This window comes from Tribolium castaneum, chromosome 3 (assembly GCF_031307605.1).
Source record: "Tribolium castaneum strain GA2 chromosome 3, icTriCast1.1, whole genome shotgun sequence".
In the NCBI taxonomy this organism is placed as follows: domain Eukaryota; kingdom Metazoa; phylum Arthropoda; class Insecta; order Coleoptera; family Tenebrionidae; genus Tribolium; species Tribolium castaneum.
The window spans coordinates 14674653-14694801 of NC_087396.1; the positions used below are offsets into that span (position 1 = coordinate 14674653).

A 20149-nucleotide genomic window follows, 5' to 3' on the forward strand; every position below is an offset into this window, starting at 1 on the left:
GTCATTTGGGTTTTATTATATTTAATTTGAAGTAAGTTAACACGAGATTGATATTATTGTGTGAGTCGTTTTAATAGTCGTATTCTACACGTGGATGAAGGTTGTGGAAAAAAGGGATACGAATGTAGCAAATCATCCAAATGAATAGTAAGTTAGCAAATAATTTAGAGAACGTTTAAAGAAAACCAAAACAAAACAAACACAGAATATTTGAAAAAAGAAATACAATATCTAAAGGGTCAATGTTTTAATTTAGGAAAAATGTTCAAGTAGGAAACTATTGCATTTTATTTCAAAATTTTATTTATGTTGAGTATGAGTTTCAGTTTCTTATTTATTCCCTCTCATTATCCCAATTTTGGTGATTTTCATTCAGCAGACGGCCCAACATTACCTAGGAGGGTAGAGCTCAATGAAAATCTATGTAACAAAGACAGACTCATCCTTTAATGAATTAACGTAACCCCCGTAAAGATTGTTGTAAAATTTGTAAGCATTTTGATTGGGCCGTTTAGGTCGGCCATTAAAATTACGTAGAAAACCAATCATTTTAGATTTTTGATTCATTGACAACTTATATTTTTGGATATGATTGGTCCACTTAAGGTCAGCCATTAAAATTATCATAGAAACCAATCACTTTGAATTTTCGGACTCATTCAATAATTTAATAGAAATGGTTAGTTTAAACTTGAAAGCGTCAATGGCAATGATTTTTTTAAACGGTTTTGCTTAATGCTTTCCCCAAGTCGGAATTTTAGTGAAAAAATTGGCAACAACTCATCTCAATTACCACAAATTTTGTTTATTGATTGCTCTTGCAGCTAAAAATTTCTTTAAAAATTACTTTTACGCCAAAAAGACCTAGGTATATAGATTTTGGATGCATTTATTCTGCCTCCTGAACGCGTTATTATCGAGTACCTCAGGTTCTTCAAGACAAATACAGGGTGTAATAAAAAGATGGGGAAAAAAAGGAACCATAGATTCTGTAGGTTAAAATAAACGGATTTAACACAACTTGCGTCTGTATAATGTATTTTTCTTTGATAAGTTTTCCGTTGTTAACAGCTCTATTTTTTATTGATAAAACTTATTATGTAATCATTATTTTCATTTTGAAAAAATGTTTAGCGTAGACAACCAAGAATACAGTCCGTACGCGTGCGCTCTGCCAACCCGGAGTTGGGGACAAAAATGTCAAATCGGTAACTAAACGGCTTATGTGAGTAGTTTTAGCGGTGTTGCTTTTCAAAATCGAAGAAATGGTCGTGATGGAGGGTTCTTTGAGTAAATGGACGAACGTGATGAAGGGCTGGCAGTATAGATGGTTCGTACTCGATGACAACTCCGGCCTTTTAACATATTACACAGTGAGTACTCCACCTGTCATTTTTTCACCCGTCAACATAACCACGAAAAGCCGCTCCTGGCATTTACCGTGTCTCTTCCGTTTGTAAACAAGTTAGGTGGGTGTAACTCCATGTCGTCAATTAACCGAATTGTTGCCCAGTTTGTGGTCATTTCCACTAATAAAAACAGCATTAACAAAAAGATGAACATCTGCGCTGCTTGCCACAGTAATTGGCTATTTGAGTGTTGTTTCTTTGATAAAGCAACTCGAGTTCGCCTGCACCCGGGGCGTCATTATCAAAGTGCGCTCCAAATCCGGTTATGATAATTAACTAACGCTCAGCCCTTTGAAATCAGGACGGAGACGTGCTGTGGCGCTAAATCAGCCAAAGGGTAAATGGCCCTCAATTATAAAAAACTGACATTATTTTCACAGTTTTGTGAAACCACGATCATTTATCAAATTGTATTACAATTACTGACATGCCTTTTGTTGTCACGTTTAGTGTTAACTCTTCAAATCAAATCGATGTTTCTAGTTAAATAGTTAATTACTTAAGGGCCAATTTCATGATTGAAGTTAAAGCAGAATTAAGTTAAATGTTGTTTATAATGTGCTGGTTACAGGGACCCATTAACTAACATTTAACATTCTAAACAACACTTAATTTAATGCTCTTTTAAATTTGAGTATGAAACTGGCCCTAAATCAACATAATTTAGTATGTAGTGCAGTTGCTCAATTTAGAAATTTGAGTCATGACTAATTAAATGACTATTAGCTGAGTTAAAACTGTAAATGGCAACGTCGTATTTTTCCAAATTATTTTTTTAATAAAATCTTATAAAATATTACATAGTTATTAATGATCTCTCATTGAAGCTTTAAATTACATTACCTATAAATGTTACCTATGTTGACTTCTCGAGTTTAATGACAATAAATGGAGTAGTTGTTTATGTTGTAAAATAATATGTTTCAGGTTTTTTTGGTATAAAATCTTCTAATTTTTTTGAGAGAACGTTTTTAAAACTTGAAATAAGGGTATTGTGTAATGCATTTTATTGGTATAGCGCTAATCATCTTACTTGATCCACCTTATGTATACTGAATTAAACAAATCTGTATTTCATGATAAGTAATGACCTACATTTCGAAATATGTATTGAAATAGTAACTTTATTAAACTTTATTGCAAATTTTTTCGCATAATTTAAAAAATGACAGAAGGTTTAATATATCTGACTTCGAATCTTAAAGCACCTCCAACTGATTAAAGCAATTATCTTGCTACAAAAGCATTTTGGAGTGCATTTTCATTTCTATTGGACTCATTATACTACTCATGAAGCAAGAAGTGACAGCAAGCTCTTGAGAGAACTCAGATACGAACGAAATTGTAAAAAATAATTCTTTAATTTTTATAAGTTATATTATTATTATATTTGGAAACAAATAAACAGGGAGCATATGGGAGCATTAAATAAATCCCCACACAGGGTGTTTAAAAATATGTATTGTTTTTAGTGGTGATTTATTAAAATTAAATTAATTAAAAGAAATGTTACGGTAAACTTTATTACCGCTAAAATACATTAAAATAATCTAGGGGAATTTATTGCGAAACACTTTCACAGAAGATGAAAAATAGAATCCGCTAAAGGCAATTTTTCAATAAAGCATTTACTCAAAATAAAACAGTATGTTTCAAAAATAAAAAAAACGACTCAAACAGTCTCAGTCGATTCATAATTACTGTCGAAAGTTCTCTTGTCTTCACTGCTTGTCCCCTAGATTATTTTGATCTGTATAGTATTTAAAAAAATATTATTTTGATTTATTAACATTTCACGTTATAAATTATGGTAGAATTTTTTAAATAAACCGCATCCAAGGATGAATGACTTTATAAATACAGGCGGATGTGAAAATTTAAATTTCATTGACAATGACATTGTAGGTATGAGTTTTTGAATATTGAATGTAACACTTGTGACTCTGTTTGATATCAAAATATTTTGCAAAATAACACCACTTAACATGCAATTAATTTTTTTAATTACCTAAGTAAGTGATTACTAATTACTCAGGTGGTGAAATAAAACCAGAAATTAGCGTATTTAAAGATTTTGGAAACCTTAAAAAGTATTAATATTGAAAGTACTTCTAAATAGAATTTAATAATAATTTCTACCTAATGCATTTTCCAAATGAAATGTGAGTTGGCATATCTTTGTTGTTCTGCACTTTTCTTCACAAGTTATTTTTATCGTTATTTGTTTCACATAATGCATAAAAATACGTATCTTTATGGTCGGCACGTTAAAATTTAACGTCAGTGCAAATATTATGAATTATTTAAAATTAGAAGAAACAAATTTATTAACAACCTGTAGGTAGGAAGTCATTACAAAAATTACAGTCTTTACAAAAAATATCGTTTTTATTAATTTGGTGGTAACACAATCACACAATGCAATACTAATCGACTACTTGTTCTTTTGCTTGGGTGTGTAGCTTTCCTGATAGAATTGCCAGAACATGTAAAACACTAGTAGAACATTAGGAACATAAATGAGCAATAATTGTTTGGGTACTACACACTCAGGATGCAAACTTTGCAAGGAATGCGCTATAATAACGCAAAATTGGACCATTTGAAAAATAGTCAGTCGCGGTTTCCACTTGGCCATCTTTTTTTGCCATTCCGGTCCCAAACTCGCCAGAAGGTAATAAGTGTACATGAAAACATGTATCACCGAGTTGATCATAATTGGAAAAGTGCTCATGCCACCTCCGACGTATTTGGTACCTATCCAAGTCAGAAAGAAAGTGGAAGCGTGGTGGTACACGTGCAATTTAGACACTTGATTAAACTTCTTTCGTAAGATAAATAACACTGTTTCAATCAATTCAATTCCTTTGAGGACGAATGTGAAATAGCACCAATGGAGCATGTTTATTGCTTGGGGGTTGTTGGAGTAGTCGACAGGTTGGCAGCCCCAAGAGTACGTGGTAGTCCATCCAGATGTGGCAACCTTTGTTAAATAATTACATTTCAATAAAATATTACGTTATTCTAATCAACACCTACTCCGTAGATTAGGACTAGACAGGACACTATTTGGAAAATATTGTAATAATAAATAACATTTTTGAGGTCGTATGGTTTGCGATTTTTCATGTAGGCCGGTAAAAATATGTAAATACTGGACAGGTATAAGGCAATGATGCTGAGTACCATGGCAGGGCTCGAAAAACCGATCCAATTCTTGACCCGAGGATCTACGAAGATTTAAAAAAATGCGGTTCTATTGATTTGAGACTTACCACTCAGGTCGTTCATCACATAATCATACTTTTCTGCCAAACCTGCCATTTTTCTGGAAGGATTTGTAAAAACTAAAGTTGTTTACCCTTTAAAGCTTTATATAAAGACCACGATGAACAGGAATGACGCTGACGTACAATAATCTTTTGTTTGTAAATGAAGACGCTAGAGTATGCGTAGATATAGAATAGTTTCTTTTATATCGTTTCGGCCAAATACGTTTGATTATTTTATAATTCACATGTGAATTATGTATTAGTGAAATGTGTTGAATGGGTACTGTGACACTGCAAATTTTGTTTACAAATTATGTTTGCAACAATTCTATTGCAGTTATTAGAATTGTGACCAAAGCCTGCAAAATAATGCAGCTATTTGATTTATGTGCAAAATATTAAACAATTACATGTTTAACACTGCGTTTTAAAGGGCTGCATACAGGGTGTTTCAAAATTGGCGAATTCCGAGTTAAGAGCGTTGTAGAGAATCACTTCACTCGTCCAAATATAAAAACAAAATAAAGATTCGGGGTTTCTCCACAAAGATAGATTGGTTTTAAATGCGTTTTCTGGTAATGCTGGCTAAAAATGTCAGTCTTTATTTTTATTTATGGTGTAGATAATTGTGGAAAATAATAATGTAAAACAATTTATTGAAAAATTAGCTTTATTTTGGAGTAAAAAAATCATGTAATATTTCTTAAAAATTAAACGGCAAATTATAAAAATTTAAGAATTTTTTACTCCAAAATAATAATTATTTACTTTACTTTGTAGTGTAAATCGGACGTTTTATTTCGTAAGTGGATTGTCAAACCACGAGGTGAAATAAATGCACCGATTTACACGAAAACGAGTTCAATACAACATTTTATTCTTCGAATACAAGTCTTAAAATTACTTTAAAACTGTTAAAAATAATCTGACTTTTTGTATTGGGAAATGCCTTACACAGGAAAAAAAACGGAAATTTTGACAGTTTCTAAAAATAAAGCAAATTTTTTGAGAAATGGTTTTATATTATTATTCTCCACAATCATTTACACCGTAAATGAAAATAATCACTGAAACTTTTAGCGTACATTCAAAGGTATCGCAGTTCAAGGTGTAATCTTCAAACCAGTGTATTTTTGTAGGGAAGCCCCGAATCTTTATTTTTTCTATATTTGGACTTCTGAAGTGATTCTCTAGACCGCTCTGAACTCGTAATTCGTCAATTTTGGGGCAGCCTGTATAAAATGAAGTCCTCCAAAAAATGAAATTTATAGAGTTGGAAAATTACTGGGGAAGGACTATAAATGAAACCAAAAGAGAGTTCTACAACGTTTCGTTTTATTACATAAGACATCATCACTTATACTTATAAGATTATTTCCCTGATAATGTCTTATGTAATAAGACGAAACGTTGTATAACTCTCTTTTGGTTTCATTCATAGTCCTTCCCCAGTAATTTTCCAACTATATAAAATGGGGTGTTTAAAAAAATTTCGGAACTGATCATAATAATTTTTTAGTGATCCAGAATAACTGTTCAGTTGACAGTATTAAACTTAGTCTTGAACGGTATATTTCCGGGTAACAACAGTCCAACAATTTGTTAGGTTGAACGCGGGTTAACTCCTAATAATGGTATATTATTATGCGAGTTTTATAAGACGTTCTATTGTGGCATGAATGGTTTTGGAGCACGACGAAGGAGTGTTTGCTTCAATAGAATGAGTGTCACAATGAAGTCTTATAAAACGAGTGTAATATACTGTTTTTCTACTTTTTATTTTTGTTGTTTATTGTTTTTTTTTATTTAACTTATCAAAATCTGTTCAAACTATTTCCTATTTTTGTTAATTATTTGGGCTTTATCAATAAACGACTTGACGCTGTTGACAGATCACACACTAAATTACAGTGATAACGATAACCGATGACACCCAGCCCAATACAACTTCTAAAAATTTATTAAAGGAGTTGCACAAAAGTTCTCTCAATGAACAGTTTGTGAAACCAAAGTAGAAAAAAATATTTCGAAATCTGTTTCGAACTAAAACAGCCATTCTGAATCACTTCGTATTTGGAATATAAAAACTTCAATTTAGTAAGTACACAGATAAATGCAAAAAAAAATAGCAATCAAATAGAGGCTATAAGAATATTAAAAAATTATTGATTGACTCTCGATGTGGTGGTTGATTTAACTGCAAGTTTGTTCAATACGAACGTTCCCTGTTTACCCACTTTTGAGCTGTCGCAATTAGCAACGTCAATTTCAATAGCTTATCAAAGAAGATTCTGTGGGTAGATTTAATTGCAATTTCTGTTTGTTATTATACTATGTATCATTCTAACGTAACACACCATTGAATTGAAAATCATAATTTTTTAAAATGTTGATACGAGACTGATGTATTACTATTGTCAAATAAAAAAAAATAATTTCTCATGAAAAAAAAATCCGAAAGTTAATACTTTAAGTTTGACCTGTACAACGAATTAACGGGAGAAATTGTTAAATATTTAATGTTATTATTGCAAGATGACCTACTGTTTTATTCAACATTTTAACATTTATATAAATACAATTTGATTTGTTAGCTTCTGGCAACACATTTAAAATATGCATTTCAAGTTCTAATCTACAACGACAGCCAGGAGTTTCCCGAATTAGAGTGCTGTATTGATTTATCACGTAACTGTAATTGTTTTCAATCTAATTTCCAAGAGTAAATAATCCATTACGCGATTTTATCGAATAAATTTGGCACACTTTTTAGTGGAAAAATTTATAGGTAATTTGTATAATTATGGACATTGTTAATAGAAAAAGGTTTTGGAAATGAGCACAAGTAATTTTAATTCAATCACTTTTATTTGCTTTGAGTAACAATTGGAATACACAAATCTATTCATCTACCAAATTAATCTCTCCTCATGCGTGGAGCTTTCAAACACCGATCGTCAATTCCACATTTTACGAGCACTAAATATCAATTTGTGTGAAAACTCTGCAATAAACGTGGCTATTTTCCCTACTAGTCCAAGGAAAAAATGATGCGTGGCGCCCGTCGAGGCTGCGTCCGACTGAAGGGTGCCGTCATCGGGATAGACGATGAAGATGACAGCACCTTCACTATCACAGTCGATCACAAAACGTTTCATTTCCAAGCAAGAGATGCCGAGGAAAGGGAGAAGTGGGTACGCGCCCTCGAAGACACGATATTCAGACACGGCAACCGCGTAAGTGCTTGCTTGAGATTTTTGGTGGAATTGAAACGGTTTTCTAGACTTTATGGGACAATCATCGACCACCCCCGACCATCAAAGACTTCGATAATAAAGTTTCAGAAGCAGACGCATATCTACAGTTGATGATTGACCAAACCAAGGTAAGTTTTTTTTGAGGCGAGCGAAACCAAGCTGGGAAATTGCAGGATCTTGAGGAGAAGATCAAGTCGATGACGGACGGCGATGATAAAGCCAAGTGCCAAGTGATCCTAGAACACGCAAATGTGAGTCGGGGACACACTTTATTCGGTTATTTGAAATTTTTAATTCGCAGGCGATGCTCGACAACATCAAGCACTCGATAGTACTCCTCCAAATAGCAAAGGTACTTGTATTTTTGTGTTAATGTCGGTACTAATTTGGCTCATTAGAACACAGCACACCCTATCAACGGTATTTATCAACCAAGGCCGGGTACTTCCACAACCAACATATCTGCAAATATGGGAGGTTTGTTTCCACCTCATTTGTCTAAACACACTGACTAATTTTTTGCTAGAAACGAATAACGTGGCCGGGTCGGTCGTCCAACAGGGCATCGAACTGGGTTCAGAGTGCGTCGAAAATTCAAGAAGACACAGCCGGACTTTGGGTAAGTGCTAATTTTACGCAGCACTTAACCGTTTAATTGCCATAATCGGGTCAATTTCGTCAAGACGAAAACATTGACGCAAAGATTGTTGAACTGTGGCTTTTTGGCAGAATTGGTCCATCCAAGTGCGGCCGCAAGCCTGGCCGTGCCCCCCATGTCCTACTCGAGCTCCGAGGGCGAGGAGGACTTCTATGACGCCAACGATTCGCCCTTCACGCCAGGAAGCCAACAACAGACGCCCACGTGAGTATTTCTTCGCATGATTTTCAAAAAATCCATAGTTTATACGCTGGCATAAACACGAATAATCTCAAGGCTGCAGCGTCGGGAGTTAAAATTTACGGCCCGTCGTTGTCGTGTAGTAAAGTTTTTATTGGCGGAGAAAAGAGGTGATAATGGGATAATCATTTTAATTAATTACGTCACTCGGTGCAGAAGTTTTTACAGATCGTGACTTTCGATTTGTAACTTTGTTATGAAGCTTCGGAAATGAAATGAAAGAAGTTTGACGGTCTGAAAGTTTGTTGTTTGTTGTAATTATTAGGGAAAATCGCCCCCGCTTTCGTGTTTTAACAGTGAAATATACGACTCAATCTCGCCGGCATTTGAAAACCCTCCTGACTAACGACAAGAAAATTAAGTTGGCAACGAAAGCGCAATTAAAAATCACGAACACGAGATAAGATGACAGCGAAAACTTTATAAAAGGGAAAACGGCGGCCAAAAGAACGCCGCAGATATTCATCTTACTTTCATTACGTTGAAACGAACTTCGCGTGTTAAGGATGAATGAACTACCGGGACTAAATTGATTTATTTAGTCACGTCCTTGCCGAAGGTCGGGGATTATGATAATTACACAAATAGTTGTGTTGATGGATTTGTGTAAACATAATAAATACTCACAACTGTGCTGCAATTTTTGAAAAATCCTCAAAAAATCAACCTTACCATTCCTAACTTACTCAAATCTTTCTCACGAATTTTTTCATTACGGTTTAGAAAACATAAAAATTGTTACTTTAGTGACACACGTTCGCAAAGAAGCTTAGATATTTTTAAATCAATTTTATATTGTCACGAACGCATGCACACATTATTTTAAATATGTTTTGAATGTCGAATAATAAGTATGTGATTATTATGTATGTGGAAAATCAATGTTATCAGATGTAATTGTTTCGTGCAATTATTTATTATGTAAAGCAGGAAATTGAAATTTTGTTTTCCGCCTGATCTACAACCGTACCTGGCTTTATTTTTAAAGACACATTTCTATGAAGGTTTTAATTTTTTTCAAAATTTTTCACACAATACATTTATGATCTGTGGTAAATAAAAGCTGCACTTTGTTGGCTGTGAGACAAAATTGTTATTTCTCGTAATGACGTTAAAAGTTAATTGGTATAATTATGGAAGAAGGTAATGTTAATATTTTTAAACCCGTATGATTTATCATAAATTACCAAGACGGAAAATACGAACAAATATGTTTTGGAAGGAGTCAGTTATGAAACGATAATAAATATTATAGTAAATAATATTATAGTAAAATCAATGACTAAATAGTTATTAATAATACGAGTGCGAAGACACAAGCTTTAAGTTTCGTATGAGTATTGTTCAAATTTTTTTTTGTTGGAACATTTTATCGTAAAACACATTGCTATGGAAAGCGTGTTTTAATAGTATATTAATGTGTAAGTATGTATTGAGGTCTTTAAAACACGCGCTATTTTTTGAGCACGACGGCGTAGTCGAAGTGCTCGAAATAGAGCAAGTAATGTGAGATCAGTATACCTTTCGTTGTCATGGAATTGATGGTCATTTTAATAAAAAATCATTAAAACGATGCCATTTATACTTCAAGTATCAAGTGTTTTCTGTTTTTCGTTATTTTACTTATTTTTTGGGCAGAACCGCTCTTTTTTAAAACTTGGGAGTTAAATAGTCAGTGTTGTAAACTCTTGAAGTTTGCGTTGAAGAGCGATTGTTTTTTATCTTATCGTTGTTTATGATATTTTATCAAAAAAGCTCGATTATATTAAGAGCGTCTCACTATTACGCAGACTATTATTATTATTATTGGGATTATTCCCCAACTAACATAATATTCCTACCTCACAAGTTAATAGGGTAGATCTTTTAATTTATTTTTATAAAATGTTCAGTTTGAGTGTTTTCTTGATTTTTGTTCTCATTTTACAAATACAGCGTGATTCGTAAATAGACAGACAAAATTCTACCCATGGTAGTATCAAATGAGTACATGGTGGGATAAATAGTAATAAAATTCTTTGGATAACCGTTAAAAAAATTAAGTTATTTTGGAGATACATCGTACGCCACTGATGTGTTCGCAAAACTATAAAAACACCAACGTCGTATTTTCGCTTAAAATTACCTGTTTTAAATTATTTATGGACTTCAAAAAAATAATAGCTAATTGAATTCATACTTTCAATGAGAGATCTAATCATTAATAACTATTTTACAATTTTATCAATTTTATTTAAAAAAATAATTTGGTAAAATGCGACGTTGGAGTTTTTATAGTTTTGAAAGTGCTAATACCTCAGCATGATAATTATTTCATGACAATATACTTGATCAATACAACAACGATTTTTGTGCACTATTGATTTTCTTGATGAAAACGGGGATATTTTTTTCAATACAACGAATTTAAACTTATGAGCGCCGTAAGTGACACGGATTAAAGGATTTTTACGTCTCTATTTATTCTTAGAAAGCTGTGATAAAGTTTTGTCAGTCTATTTAAGAATCACTTGGTAAACATATTACGCTAATTATAAAATAATAATAAAAAATTGAAACCTAATTTCTGATATGATTTTGTTATTTTTCACGCCATCAAAAAAAGTTTCATTATTAGCGTACAATCAAGATACATAATTGCAACTTTATTTCACCCTGTTTGCTGCATTAAGTTTCCCGGCTTCATTTTGAGCACGGGAAGTGGGCTGTTACGGCATCAGTGCCAATCCGGGAAGTAAGCTAATAAAATGTGAAATCAAACTTTTTTTAACGGTACGAAATCAAATCCGTTATTACGAGATTTTATATAGAGATTTTTTCTGTCTATCCACAAAGAAAAAAATCAGTTTTTGGTTTTAAAACATTTAGTTTTTTTTTAATATATGTAACCCCATTTGTGTGTGAATAAAGAAAACACGACGTCGGGCGGCAATTGAATTGACTCTCCTAGTTTCATCATGAGTTACGTATCCATTTTTTGCTGGCACAGTTACAAAAAACAACATTCTATTGACCGCCCCCGACAATAATCACCAGCCTTTTCATATTCGCCGCACAATTTCGTCTCTCTCGTTTGCGCACACGTAGCGTCGCGGCGCCGACATTCCGAGCGTCTCTAACCCCCAAGAATCCCATCGTCTCTTCTCGGTCGCAATAATCGTCAACCACCTCCTCATGTGATCCCAAGTATAATCCTCGTGCCGTAATAACCCGTCGACAATAACAACAATGCCCAAATCCGTGCCCTTAAACCTCGGATCGATGAAACGGGTCTATTGATTTTCGTCCAAGACTGACATCAACATTTGTGTTTTTTCAAAAAATCATTGTCAATTCACACAACAAGAAGCCTTATTTTCAAATTCACGCCCAACGAATTTTTTACGTGTAGTTTTAAGCGAGTAACACCAAAATGATGCGACTTTTGAACAACCGGTTGACGTTCAGGCGTAGGAGGTAAATTCGTTTGAATTGACGTTTGTCAGTTTGCGGTGATTGACGATGTGCTTTTTCAGCAGTTTGAGGTCGTTTGATGACGAGACCCAAGCGGCGTTGGCTATCAGCAATAAACAAACCATACAGTCTCACAACTCGAGGACGCCGTCCGTGAGGCAAGATAGCGCCACTTTGTCAACCACCTCCGGCAATCTCGACTATGATGGTGAGCATGTCATTGGAAAACCGTCGTGTGAACCGCCTTTTGCAGCCCTGTATGAGGAGGAGGACGACCAGGACGTAGAGATGGAGAGCCATGGCTCCGTCATTCGTCACCTTCTGTCCCAAGTCAAAATCGGGATGGACCTCACGAAGGTCGTCCTTCCCACTTTTATCCTAGAAAGGCGTTCATTGCTAGAAATGTACGCGGATTATTTCGCTCATCCCGACTTGTTTGTAGAGTAAGCGAGCGGCATTATCTCCATTTTTCCGAACTAAGGGAGGAAATTATCCATTTCAGTATAGCAGAATTGAAAGATCCCAAAGATCGGATGGTACAGGTGGTCAAATGGTACTTGTCGTCGTACCACGCCGGCCGAAAAAGCACCGTGGCCCGGAAACCCTACAATCCGATTTTAGGGGAGGTTTTCAAGTGCCATTGGGAAATCCCAGGTGAGAAAGAAGACAAAGACGAGGGGGTTGTTTCCGACGGTCCCGTGCCTTGGTGCAAGAAAAACCAGCTGTCGTTTATAGCCGAACAAGTGTCGCATCACCCACCTAGTGAGTACTCACTTGAAGGGAAACATAACTTGAGCTTAATTTTTAAGTATCCGCATTTTACGCGGAACACTACAACAGACGCATCAGTTTCAACGCCCACGTGTACACGAAGTCCAAGTTCTTGGGTTTGTCCGTGTGCGTGTACAACATAGGACAGGGCATAGTTTCGGTCTTGGACTACGACGAAGAGTACGTGGTAACATTCCCGAACGGTTACGGCCGTTCAATTCTAACAGTTCCTTGGATAGAATTAGGAGGCACGGTCACTATAACTTGCCAAAAAACCGGCTATTATTGCAATATTGAATTCCTAACCAAACCGTTCTACGGCAACAAGAAGCATAAAATAAACGCCGACGTCTTCGGGCCCGACGACAAAAAGCCGTTTTTGTCGATTAACGGCGAATGGAACGGCGTTATGGAGGCAAAGTGGTCTGATAAGGTGAGTGGGAAGTGGCGCTGTCCTGGTGTTTAATTGTGTTAACTAGGACGCTGAGCAATTCATTGACGTAAACGCCCTGGAAATAATTAAGAAAAAAGTGAAGCCTATCAGCCAGCAGGAGATAAACGAGTCGCGCAGGCTGTGGAAGGAGGTAACAGCCGGCCTTAAGTTTAACGATATAGATAAAGCAACGACGGCTAAACAAACGCTGGAGCAGAAACAAAGAGACGAGGCCAAAGACAGGAAAGAGGCGGGGATTGAGTGGCGAACAAAGGTGAGTTGGCGTGGAGGAGATGCTTGAATAAGAAATTTGTTCTAGTTGTTCCACAAGTGTTCGGAAGACGGGTGGATGTATGCGAAGCCGCTGCGACAAAGGCTGCAAAAAACATCGAACACTTGAACGCGAAACGGTCTTATGATTGATAATTGTGCTTTTCTGAACTGTTCTATGAACTGTCTTGTCTGATGAATTATTTTTTCAGGATTATTATAGTGAACTGTGATATATTATCATGAAGTGTACGTATTGTAAAATTTTAGTATTATACAGCTGCCGGACAGCATTTATTTTCGTGATGAAGCAATGTATATAAGTTTAAGTATTTTGTTTTGTTTAAATTTGATGTACATATTTGGTTGAGTTAGGTTGAGTTTTTTACGCGAACAATTCTGTTTTAGTCGGTTTTTTTCTATATTTTATATGTGACTCGCCTGTGAAGGGTAACTGGTAGTACAATCAGATCAAATTTGTATGTCACTTACTTCCAAGTTGAACTCCTCTAATAAATGATATACACATATCATCCTGTACCTTGCGTTTCGTTTCAACACAAGAGCGGAAAAGTGGACGTTTTTTTGGCGCCAAATGAACTGTCAAAATTACATAACCTCACATCTTGAAAATTACGGATGGCATCGTCCGCAAACACTGACGAATCCATCATTTCAAAAGTTAACACAGCTTTCAAAAATGTGAGTTAAGCTCTAAATCTTTCTAAACCGAAACAAGACTTTCTAGGATGTCATTAAGGAAACACTCAAATCAACTTTCGCAAACCCCAAAACTAAAATAACCGACGATGCGGTCGACTTAATGACCGAACTGAGTAAGTTCATTGTTGTGGAAAGCTGTCTCAGGGCAGCCAAGCAGTGTTCCAGTCAAAACAGGACCACCGTCACATTAAACGACATGGAAAGCGTTCTTCCGCAAATCGTAAACAGCAATCAACAAACAATAAAAATAGTATTAACTTTATTTGTTCCAGATGTTAGACTTTCCATAAATAAATTTAAAACAAGTCCATGTCATTTGAACAATTTATATCGAGAAAATCGTCATCATAAGCCTCGCACTTCCTCCTGTCTTCAATTCCGTTACCCCCATCCATGCCATCGCCGCTGTTTTCGTGCCCTCCGTCTGTTTCAGGCGTTGGCGGCGGATTAATTACGTCCCTTTCATCAGTCTCTTTTCTTACGCGATTATTTTCCTTAGCTAATAACTCAGCTCTTGTTAGTAGGTCAGGCAAAAATTTGTTTTTAGAAGCCGCAATTTCGTCTTTGAGTTTTTTCAATTTCTTTTTCTGCTTGTTCCTCATCATTACCTTTGACTTCTCCTTCTCGTCTTCAAAAATTTGGTTTTTTTGTTCCTGCGTCAGGTCGTAGTCATGCCTGACTAGGAAGAGGAACACGCCCCCTGGGGTTCTACGCCGTGTTTGATTCTAAAATAAATAGCTTAAGCAATGTAATAAAGTTAAGGCAATACAAACTTACCATGATCAACATACCGCCTTCTTCTTCTATCCTTTTCGTTTCTTTGAATAAGTTGAAGGTTTTTTCGGTGCCCAGTGTGTTAAGTACCCTCACTGCAACATTTTTATATCAAATTCTATTAAATAAACCATTTTGAAACTCACAGATCAAATCCTCCTTCTCTTCTGATAATTTATTGGCAATATCCTTTGCAATTTCCTCGGGGGTGTTTGAGGCGGTGACAGCCAGATCTAGTATATTCCTGGCATTGCCTTTTGCCCTGTCTTGACTTTTAGGTCGCCCCACTGACCTAACATTAGGATTCTTCCTGTCGTCTCTCGTCCTCTTATTATTCGTTCTGTTGTAATGACTTAAACTATAATCATAAGTCTCCACGTCACGCGACCTGTCTTTAATGGTAACATCACAGCTATTTAACGTTTCCGCAAGAACATCTTCCTGAACTCTGGTGCTCCAAATATCGTATCTCTTCCTCTTAGGTTGTTCCAGCTTAGGTTTTAGCTTAATTTTAGGCTTTTTGTTTTTCTTTTTATTCGAATCAGAATCACTGTCTGAATCAGACGACTGCAACTCTGTTTCGCTCTCAGATTCAGGGGGCACTACTGGAAAGCGCGGGTTGGGTTGAGACCCTGAATAGTCAGCTGGCCTCTCAAGGGGTGTGTACGTATCGGAATCCTCAGACAACTACAACATTCACAGTGAAATCAGTCATCAAACTTTGGCTAACAAGTACTTCGCCCTCTTCTAACTCAACTTCGTCTTGTTCCATGTTAAAACACCCCTTGTTTGTGTCACCCTTGACAAACGAACGTATAAATTGAAATTTAAGCCACTTACTGTCAACGTGCGCTGCGCACGAATTTTCATAACCAAATTTTCGCCCAACTGCCAATATTATTTTTTTAAATACAGCTTCACATTTTTTAAATTTTATAAGAAAATGTGATTTCACAACAGTTAGAGATTTATACGGCTTGTTAATTTATTAACAATCGATTTAAGTTAAACAAATTGGCTGTTGTTGCACTCGCAAGCCGGGAGGAGTGGCGCTTATGGGAAAAAGCGACTGTCAAAATGATGACTGACTTTGACAATATAACCTTCAAAAAGTCACGAATTATTTCGTGGAAATATCCACTTTTATGCACTGTCATGCTGTAATTGTGCTTTGGAACGATGCCAGAAAGTCAGATTGAGTTTGCCGTGCAGATGACATGTAACTCCTGCGTAGAGGCGGTGAAAAAGTCTTTGGCCGGTGACCCCAACATCAAGAACGTCAATGTAGACCTAGAAAAGGGTTCGGTCGTGGTCACTTCGACACTTCCGACCCTCCAAATCCAGGAAAAGCTTGAATCCACCGGCCGCAAGGTTGTGGTTAGGGGATATGCAGGTAGTTCGGCAGGTGTTGCTATCGTAGACACAGGAAAAGGGAACATCCAAGGGGTGGTTAGGTTCGTCCAGGTGGCACCCAGTTCGTGCATTATTGACGGCACCATCGACGGCTTGGAACCCAGTGCGGAGTATAAGCTCACCGTGAACGAATGCGGGGATATATCACAAGGTGATTAATATTGTTTTAATTTCAAGTTGAGAATATTTGTTTATAAGGGTGTGAAAGTGTCGGCGGCGTGTACCAGCCACTTCAAGACGGGGAGGGCCGTCCTTATGGGGACTTGGGAGTCTTCAAAACGGGGAACGAAGGTCGCGCCACTTTCAAGAAAGAGGATAATGTCCTAAACTTACCCGAAATCATTGGGCGTTCACTTGTTGTCAATTCAGGAGAGAAAAGACTAGTTTGTGGGATCATTGCAAGGTCCTCTGGCCTTTTCCAAAATCCCAAAACTATATGTGCTTGTGATGGAGTTACTATTTGGGATGAGAAAATCCCACCCAGAGCTGTTTTGTAATTGTAATTAATTGTTAATAAATATTTGCACCTGTCCAGGTCGTTGTTCTTGCTTCTCGTGCCTTAATCTTAATTATTCCAAAGTCTTATCCTACGTCTACCAGCAGAATAGGGTAATACAAACACAAAGCCGATATAAAATTAGCCAAACAAATTGGGGAGATATCAGTGAAGATGTGGGCCTTGGTGCTACTTTTGGTGGGTTGTGGTGAGGGTTTTTCAATCGAGGCTTTACATAATGAAATGACTGAAGATGAGCTGGCTTATTACTTCCAAACTGATGATAAAAGTTCGGTGCCTGAATACGAAGTGATCTATTTACCCCAAATGGCACCCATTGAGACCGACTCATTTAGCTACAATTTTGATGCTTTTCAACGGTATGTACTAAAACAAAACGATTTAAACCAAACAGATACGTTTCCAGACCTATTAATTTAAAACTGAGGAAAAATGAACACATCGTGTCTCCGAATTTCACCACGTATTTAACTGAAGACCACTTTCAGACAATTTTGCCCGAAAGACCGAATGACTGTCATTTTATTCACCAAGACGGTTCAATAGTGGCGGCTATAAGTTCGTGCGAGCCACGTTTAATGGTAAAATTAATAATAATTAAGACAATCCTAATTGTTCTCTTAGCAAGGGCTCATACTTCTCGAAGATTCAACTTTGGAAATCCACCCGTTAACAGAGCGTCTACAAGCTTTGGTCAAAGAGCCTTTAGTGACGGAAGATGATGATAATACAACTCCCCACATTATAAAACGAGCGACTTTTGTATCACACGATGACGATGCTTTTCCAATATCAAATCATATTATAACCGGCGTTCGAGAAGCCGCAAGCCACAGACCAGCCGGTGCTCTGACCGTAGAAGTCGCAATGTTTTTTGACGAAGCTGCGTATAAAATTTTTGCCCCGTTTTTGGGCAACAACAATCAGAAATTGCAAGATATGTTATTGGCGTACATGAATGGAGTCTGTTTTTAACTTTAACTTGACTTTTACTTGACTATGATTATATCTAGGTACAAGCACTGTATCATCACCCAAGTCTTGGTACTTCAATCGAACTCGTCTTGGTGCGCCTGGACATTATGAAAAAACAGGCGTCGGCTATGCCCCACTACAACGGGGAGCGCTCCAAACTCCTGGACTCTTTTTGCGCCTACCAAAGTAGCCTAAACACTAAGAGTGACGAAGATCCGAATCACTGGGACATGGCTTTGTACATTTCTGGGTATTTGACCAACTTTAGTTAAATCCAGATGTGACTAATAAATTTACTTATCCAGCTTAGATTTTTACGCTTACGAAAACGGGAGGAAAAGTGGGGTCACAATGGGCCTGGCCACCGTAGGTGGAGTATGTTTGACCAAATATAATTGTTTAATTGCCGAATTGGGCACAACTAACGTGTTCGGGAAACCTTACCCTAGCGCTGGTTTCACCAGTGTCTATATTTTGGCCCACGAAATTGGCCACAAGTATGTGCAAAAATAAATAAAATTGAGTTTTATTGCTCTGTAGTTTAGGGATGCACCACGACAGCGTGGGCAACTCTTGCCCAAAGGAAGGCTACGTCATGTCGCCTTCCCGGGGCACAAACGGCGAAACTCAGTGGTCTCGCTGCAGTGCCGAAGTTGTTTCCAAACTGAGTTGGGCCAAGTGTTTGCATGATTCGTCCAGGCCTCCCAAACAACTGGACCACTCCCGATTTCTCGACAGTCCAGGCCAGGTCTACACTGCGAAAAAGCAGTGCGAGATTTTATTGAGAGATAAAGATGCAGTGGTCGCACCTAATCAAGACTTGACTACGATTTGTTTCAATTTGCAGTGTAAAACACCGCATCGTAGCGGGTATTATTTTGCAGGGCCCGCTCTTGATGGAACTGAATGTGGCAAAAAAAGGGTAAAGCGAAACACAAAAATATAATGGACTAATTAAAAGTTTTAGTATTGTTATGGGGGTGACTGTGTCAAGAAAACGCCCCCTAAACCAATGAAAGTTGTCTCCGGAGGATGGGGGCCCTGGAAGGAGTCCCCATGCACCTCCGGTTGTATCGAAAAATCGCGCGGTTTTCAGGTGAAGACACGGCAGTGCGACAGCCCGGCCCCCCTTAACACGGATCAAGGGTGCCAAGGTTCAAGTGTTCAGTTTGGAGTTTGTCGGGATGATAAGGTATACAGTATTTTTCCCAACATTACAAAAATTCCGTTTTAAAATCACAGATTTGTAAAAGTAAAAGGCTGAGCGTTGTCGATTATGCGTCCCAAAAATGCCAAGAATTTTCAAAATTGCTCCCAGAACTGGACCCCAAAGGTGGAGGACTCCAAGCGCCTCACGAAGACGGTATTTCAGACCCAAATATCAATTCGTATTAACTGTAATTAATTCTAGCCCGTGTTTGGATGGGTTGCGCTATTTTTTGCCGACGAGCCGACTCTGGTGGCTTTTATACCCCCAGACTGGAGTTGAACGATTTGGGGGTTTCCCCGTACTTTCCCGACGGGACCTGGTGCCACCGCGAAAACGACATGAATTACTATTGCTTACACCACCATTGTTTGCCTGAGGTGGGTAATTTTTCAAACAAAACTCAAAATTAAACTAAAATTGTTAGAATTTCCGTTTTTCGAAAATTGACCCGTTGGACGCCATCGGCGACGACATTCCCTTCTCGCAAAATGCGGGACCGGAATCGGAGATTCCGCCCGAAATCAAGTCCTATTTTTCTTTGAGCTCCCAGGGAAAGCCCCTGAAGACGGTGCTCAAGCCGCATGAAAGGAACAACCCCAAAGAAGAAGACTGGGAGATAGATGACTATATTGTAATCCCGGGTTTGAAGGAGCGCTATGATTAGATGATTTGCTATTGATTATTTTATTTAACTTAACAATAAACTATTGGAGCATTGTTGTGTGTATTGTTGGTTGCGCGCAACGTGCGCAAATTTCGTGTTTTTGCCGGTTG

The 20149-nt window shown here is 37.1% G+C and overlaps 5 protein-coding genes across 9 annotated transcripts; 3 read left to right on the top strand and 2 right to left on the bottom strand.

Moving 5' to 3' along the window:
* Window positions 1–1178: 1178 nt before the first annotated feature.
* LOC664478 (uncharacterized protein) lies at window positions 1179–14303 on the top strand. Of its 4 annotated transcripts, none has more exons than XM_008197755.3 (14): window positions 1179–1373; window positions 7717–7917; window positions 7965–8066; window positions 8112–8189; window positions 8240–8290; window positions 8337–8415; window positions 8465–8557; window positions 8668–8800; window positions 12352–12497; window positions 12543–12732; window positions 12792–13051; window positions 13099–13493; window positions 13540–13767; window positions 13813–14303. In XM_008197755.3, exons 1-14 carry the CDS (start codon window positions 1266–1268, stop codon window positions 13891–13893), a joined length of 2145 nt encoding a protein of 714 aa, XP_008195977.1. In that variant the 5' UTR covers window positions 1179–1265; the 3' UTR covers window positions 13894–14303. The 4 variants fall into 4 exon arrangements, with proteins under 4 accessions (XP_008195977.1, XP_008195979.1, XP_015837211.1 ...); XM_008197757.3 differs by having other exon boundaries at window positions 12355–12497; XM_015981725.2 differs by lacking the exons at window positions 1179–1373; window positions 7717–7917; window positions 7965–8066; ... (3 more) ...; window positions 8465–8557; window positions 8668–8800 and adding an exon at window positions 11885–12292.
* LOC103313722 (very long chain fatty acid elongase AAEL008004) lies at window positions 3779–4843 on the bottom strand. The gene is made up of 3 exons (XM_008197754.3): window positions 4685–4843; window positions 4449–4639; window positions 3779–4392 (listed from the first exon to the last, which is right to left on the bottom strand). The coding sequence occupies exons 1-3, from the start codon at window positions 4731–4733 to the stop codon at window positions 3844–3846; spliced, it is 789 nt and encodes a 262-aa protein (XP_008195976.1). The 5' UTR covers window positions 4734–4843; the 3' UTR covers window positions 3779–3843.
* A 425-nt stretch (window positions 14304–14728) lies between the features above and the next one.
* Window positions 14729–16313, bottom strand: Phax (Phosphorylated adaptor for RNA export). 2 transcript variants are annotated; one of them, XM_064355373.1, is made up of 4 exons: window positions 16101–16313; window positions 15407–15947; window positions 15264–15355; window positions 14729–15211 (listed from the first exon to the last, which is right to left on the bottom strand). In XM_064355373.1, exons 1-4 carry the CDS (start codon window positions 16128–16130, stop codon window positions 14783–14785), a joined length of 1092 nt encoding a protein of 363 aa, XP_064211443.1. In that variant the 5' UTR covers window positions 16131–16313; the 3' UTR covers window positions 14729–14782. The 2 variants fall into 2 exon arrangements, with proteins under 2 accessions (XP_064211443.1, XP_975575.1); XM_970482.4 differs by having other exon boundaries at window positions 15997–16311.
* Window positions 16314–16327: 14 nt separating this feature from the next.
* Window positions 16328–17204, top strand: Ccs (Copper chaperone for superoxide dismutase). Its single transcript, XM_970484.4, has 2 exons — window positions 16328–16824; window positions 16872–17204. The coding sequence occupies exons 1-2, from the start codon at window positions 16440–16442 to the stop codon at window positions 17168–17170; spliced, it is 684 nt and encodes a 227-aa protein (XP_975577.1). The 5' UTR covers window positions 16328–16439; the 3' UTR covers window positions 17171–17204.
* A 28-nt stretch (window positions 17205–17232) lies between these two features.
* On the top strand, window positions 17233–20092 carry LOC103313724 (A disintegrin and metalloproteinase with thrombospondin motifs adt-1). Its single transcript, XM_008197760.3, has 10 exons — window positions 17233–17549; window positions 17597–17771; window positions 17815–18153; window positions 18204–18415; window positions 18471–18662; window positions 18706–19087; window positions 19133–19357; window positions 19408–19528; window positions 19577–19752; window positions 19800–20092. The coding sequence occupies exons 1-10, from the start codon at window positions 17344–17346 to the stop codon at window positions 20037–20039; spliced, it is 2268 nt and encodes a 755-aa protein (XP_008195982.2). The 5' UTR covers window positions 17233–17343; the 3' UTR covers window positions 20040–20092.
* The last annotated feature ends 57 nt before the right edge of the window (window positions 20093–20149 follow it).